At 47.4% G+C, this 5,612-nt stretch overlaps 1 protein-coding gene across 1 annotated transcript in view; it reads right to left on the bottom strand.

Annotated features, from left to right (window-relative positions):
- ARSJ (arylsulfatase family, member J) overlaps window positions 1-5,607 on the bottom strand; it is a gene marked incomplete at its 5' end in the record, with an annotated part of 41,769 nt that extends 36,162 nt beyond the window's left edge. Inside the window, one exon of the mRNA XM_010131484.1 lies at window positions 5,318-5,607. Within this exon, the coding sequence (XP_010129786.1) occupies window positions 5,318-5,607 (290 nt within the window). The remainder of the gene's footprint in view (window positions 1-5,317) is intronic.
- Window positions 5,608-5,612: the final 5 nt, after the last annotated feature.

Here is a 5,612-nt window from a genome sequence, read left to right as displayed (position 1 = left end):
CTTTAACACAGTGTCTTCTATTTAGCACTGCTGACTTTAATTCTGCTTTGGTTTCAGATTATTTCTCTATTTTGTCAAGATGATTCTCAGTATCGCTACAGTCCCTTAATGCTGGCAGTCCCTCCTGTCTTAGCAGCATATTTAATCAGAACATTTTACTTCTTCATGCAGCTTCTTAATAGAAACACTGATCAGAACTAAACTCAGGACCGATGCCTGCCAACTCTCTTTTCTTCAGAGCAGACCAAGTATCAGACCATCCCTTGACATGGAAGGCTGATATTCTGCAGTCCTGCATATTTTGTTAACCACAAAACAGGGAATACATATAATGGAGTGTTACATACACTTCCCAGTATTCCCAGCAAGTCTCTGAGACCCTTCATTTCAACTCAGAGCACAAAAGATAACTTTCCAGTCACACACCCTTGTACTGGATCCTTCTCAGAGCAACCAAACTGCTGAAGCTGCAGTTTGGACCCTTATGCACCCAGGAGGCGGGAGAAAGAAGTCTGAACCCCCAGAGAGCAGTATTTTTGCCTGCCTGCAAGTCAGCTGCGCTGCTTTCAATTCACAGTACTTTAACTTCCCTCTATTTTATTTCTGCTGGTCTCTTAGTTCTCTGAGACATTGTCGTTTTTAATGGCGAACTCGGTATTGCTACACGGGGATGCCTGCCACAGAATACATATCAACTAGCTATAGATAGCTATATGTATTCATAAATGTGTAGTATTTCTGTAATTAGATAACAGATATAATTATATTAAAATAACACGTTGATCATGCCTACTGATTGTACAATCTACTTCTGCCTGCTTTGATAAGCAAATTCTCAATATTTCATTTTATCCCAGGGAAAAAGAAGGATTTATTTCCCCAGACCTTCAACACTTCTCAGCAGCTCTCATCTCCACATTCCATCCATCACGCAAAGCTCAATCCTGAATTTAGGGTAGGGTTTCCATGATTCATAAGCGTTTGCTGCAAAAGGGAGTTCAGATTCCTTAGTGATGTGCAACCCCAGCGGTGCACCCGTTTCCACAGACCAAGATCGCTGCTCTGGCCTAAGTCAGGAACCTTCCCGTGACCGCAGCTGATGGTCCTGAGGTTCCAAGTCTGATGGTCAGCAGAAAACTGGGAGCCTAGAAGAGGAAGTAGTTGGCTGCTGCCTACATAATGCCAAAACGAAATTCTGGCACACTATATTATGTCTAGATTCCCTCTTTTCTTACCAGTCAATTTTATTTCTCAAATACTTTTGCTAAATTAAGTACTGCTCCAGCAAAACCAGCTACACTGCACAATACCTGCTACGGGGCAGGGTCAGTTAGCCCAACACATGTTCATCTACGCTTACAGCCTTTTTGTCTCACCAGCTCAGAGGAATACTCCTCCTTTTGGTCATAATCTCTCAAAATTTCTTAAAGGCCTCTAGAAATCTGTCCACACACTGGCTATGCTGCAGTGATTCTTCACTGAAAAAGGAGGTGGCTCTCCATGGTAACGTAACTTAACAAATTATCTAAATAAGCAATACCACAGTGACCATAACAAATCCATCTTGCACTCTCCACCTCATCTCAATCCACTCTCACACGCACACAGGCAGAAAACGTCACACACGTAATATCTGGTTTTCTTAGGACGTTACATGACCTGTGTTGTTCCATAAATCAAGAACTTCTTGAACCACACTACCAAACTGCTCTACCAGATCGCTCACGCCATGAGAAATCACCAGCAGATACAAGAGCTGGCTCGGTACGTGCGTGGCCAGCTGGCTGCTGGGCGCAGGCTGCACACCCTTGGCTGTTCTTAAGCGCTTTTCCTGGAGGGGACAACTTGAAGTCAGAGCCACTATTTTTTATGTTCTTCTCTCTGAACTACAGTAACGTAAACAACAGAGATGTGTTAATTTTTCATTTCTTTCATGGTTGAGCTAATAGGTAGTCTTTAATTTAGCTGTGTTCTGTACCTCGTTCACGTCTCTCCATATCTTAAGGACACTCCAGCTTGGCTGATGGATGCACACATCCACATTTCCTCTACCCTAAGTCAGTGCCCAAGTACGAGAGGTTTCGCCTCAGCACTAGCTAAAGCCAGGTATCCTGAGCTTTTCTGCTTGAAGTACTTCGCTTACTAAGGCATGTCAGTTACTTCCAAGGGAAAAACAACCAAAAAATACTGTATCCCGCAATGCAGTTGGTCTGGAAGACCAAGCTTACGCTCACCCACATCCTTTGGGAAGAAAAAAAGCCAGACGAGCCTACAGCCTTTCTGCAATTTATCAGCAGCTCACTAACCTCTTGAGTACACGCAGGACACTGTCCTGCTCAAACCACCACGAAGCAACACTACGGCTGAGTCTCCAAAACTCACCGATTACCAAATTTTCAATCCAGCTGTAGCTCAGGCAGGAATTGCAGCGGTTCCAGGAGCAGCACAAGCCAGAGCAAACTCTCTCGCGCAGGTCACTTCCGTGACCGCAGCTGTGCAGCTGCGGAGAGCGGCCGAGCTGCTTCCCCAGAGCCACCTCCCTTACCTCCCCGCGCTGGCCCCAGCGCAGCCGGCCGGGAGAGCACATCGCATGTGGCACTCAGCCCACTGGCTCACGCTCTTCTTCTCCGTTCCCAAGACTCTGCTCAGCTGCAGGCCCCTCTCCACACCAATAAATAAAGCCCAAAATAAAAAGCTGTGGAAGCCAGCCTTACTATTAGCCTCAAAGCAATAGCTTTTGATGGAGCGAATGGGGGAAGAGGTCACACTGGTGGGAAGCAAGCAATGAAAGTAGGCCAAAGCCTCAAGAACAGAACGTGAGAAAGCAAACACTGCTCAGAAAGACAGGCTCCCCAGCGGTTAACGCTGTGATACGGCCCGACGGGGACAAAAAAGAGCTAATTCTACCTCTTCCTTTTAACATGTCAACCTCCCTTCCCAAGCTCGTCCAGGAGCACAGCTCCAGGAGCACAAGTCTTAGAGGGCCTGTCTAGAGACCTACGAAGAATTTGGAGCAGTGGAAGTCTCTTTGCCTGAACCCAACTTCCACTTGGCACTGTGAGTCCGTGCTCCCTACTGAGTCTGCTTTACACAAGTGCCTCTGTTTCTCGGAGATCAGTCAGGTGATGTCTGGAACGTGTTAAGCATGGTGTGTGCACTGGGAGCACGGAGCATCTCGGTGATCCTGCAGTGGACGAGCAGGCTTTTAGCCTGGAACGAACACACATTTTGGAACTCAAAAAGTACAGAACTTCTCCTGGATTAAAAGTTTCTGAGTCCTGGCATTTTAATTAAAGTGTCTCTGCTAAAAAAGCGTTAAAAATAGTTACCACTAGCATCAATCTCCAGCCAGAATGGATAATGGTATCCTCTGAATCCGCCTTGTTAATACTCTACCCAATCCTATTAAACCCTCACCAGTCCCTCCCTTATTTCTCAGTCATGCAAGGCAGTTCGTCCTCTCTGCTGATGCTTTTTTCCCCAAAGTACAACAACATGAAAAAAATGTTCTAAGGGTTTTAGACCAGCAGACAAAGAAAATAAAAATTAAGTATAAGCAAATGTCTTTTTTCCTAGAAAAGGTTCCAAAACCAAAGTAGGCAGATTTGCAGAACCGCTTCCGCCTGATGAGCCGGTGAAAAGAGCAGGGTTCCTCAGGACACGCCTGCCTTTTACTAGTAGTTCCATTTAGACCCAAACTGTTCCATGTTTAACGAAGGATTAAAATAGTTAACCTGAGCTACTGTTACTCCGTACTGTACTTTCATTCTTTTTCCTGTTGAGACCACCTCTGCAGCCTGCAAGAGCCAAAGCAGCACCCTGGTTCCCCTGGAACGCAGCCGCCCCCTTCCTCCAGCTGCTAGGTGAGTCATCACTGTGCAGGGTGACATGCCCTTCGTAAAGCCCTGGTTCCCAAACCACCGTCCCGGCCGCAGAGAGCTGCTGGCGCAGCTCCTTGCTTCCAACTGCTGCGTGGCTTCAAAGACAACCAAGACACGTTAAACACTATCCTGACACACGTTTCCCTGGTAAGTTGACCCAGGGCAACTATAACCTTGTGAATGAGTCAGTAGGTGTCTCCACATAACTTCTCTTTTAAGAGATCCACACGAAGGAAAAAGAACAGAAATGAAAAGACAGACCAAAACCCTGTGTGGGGAAGCCTTGCTCTAGATAACGTGCTGGCTCTCCATGCAAACCTTCCGGGTCCAGCAAGTCTGGGAACGAGACTGAGGAATTATCTCCAGCTCTACCACATGGAGATGCGAGACACCAGGCCAGTTGCTCGTTTTATTTGAACATGTGTTTCTTTTACAGAAATATTAACATTGCCTCGTTCCTGTTTATACTTAAGGGAAGGAGAAAACAAACTAAGTAACTTTTTTCCTCTCATTTTGTTTTCCTCTTTTAAGAGTGCCCTGTTCCTGTCAAAGCGAGTTAAGCAAAACAGAAACAAGGTGGGTTTGTTCCAGAGTAAATGTGTCCACGCTTGGAGTTATCTGGGAACCATTCCTCCAGTTCAAAGGCATACACCACCACCTCCACCACCCCTACCCTTCTTAACCTTCCCAGGTAAAAAGACCCTTAGGTTGGTTATTTACCTAACAGACCACAAAACCCCACAATTTACCACAGATGGCAAAGCACATGATACCACCCCGCTACACTCAGTGAGCCACCTATTTTACTGGTTTAAGAGAAAAGTTTCCAATTGTTTGCAAAGCAGCAACCGCAACACGACAAGAGCGATACCGCATCTCAGAGGATCCTGAACGAGAGTCTAGGTTCCCTGCATGCATCCACATGTGACACACCGCGGCATCATCTCATACATTCAATATAACCCTCTGAGAGAACTCCCGTTACATTAAGTCAAGGTTCAGCAAGACCTGTGATCCAATGTGACGGCTGCAACGAACGTACTGGAGGAAACGTAACACTTTCCGTTCCTAACACGGACTCCTCCTGTAAGTCGCCTGAAATCCCACAGCAAACCTCAGGCCGTCGCTTCCCCACAGCGGCCACAGTACTTGACAAGCAGCACGTATGTTAGTAAGGCAGCACTGCCGGTGCCCTACAGCACCCTGCAGGGTAGCTCTCAGTGCCGAACCCTTTCTGGCCGCAGAGCGGGCGGTTGTATTCGCTACTGCAGACATCTTAGACACTCCGTCTGGTTCAAGGTTTTTAAGGGACTCAGGCACCTCTCTGCCTGCAGGATAAACCAGAGGTGTACCTAGCCAGGTCCGACCCGTGCTCTTTTCAACAGGGACAGCGTTTAAGCTGGTGAGGTGAATGATGGAAGTAGTAGTAAACTTACTTTCCAGTGATAAATTGGCTTCTGGATGGTGTGCACATAGGCTGAACATAATAGTTCTCCAGCTTAACCCCTTCGGCTGCTAGCCTGTCCAGAGTGGGCGTCCTGATCTCCGATCCGTGGTACCCTACGTCTCGGAATCCCTGATCGTCAGCCAGGATGAAGATGATGTGAGGCTGCGAGCTGGGGGCGCCGGCCCCCGGCTCCTCTCCCAGCCCCGTCCTCGTCGCCTCCGTCTCGCCGGGGCCGAATCCGAGGCTGTCCCAGGACAGGTAGCCGTAGGTGAGGAGGCTGAGCA

The sequence above is a fragment of the Buceros rhinoceros genome, unplaced genomic scaffold (assembly GCF_000710305.1).
Source record: "Buceros rhinoceros silvestris isolate BGI_N320 unplaced genomic scaffold, ASM71030v1 scaffold10562, whole genome shotgun sequence".
Taxonomy (NCBI): Eukaryota; Metazoa; Chordata; class Aves; order Bucerotiformes; family Bucerotidae; genus Buceros; species Buceros rhinoceros.
The sequence above is the reverse complement of the archived record's forward strand: the minus strand, read 5'-3'. Positions and strand labels throughout refer to the sequence as shown.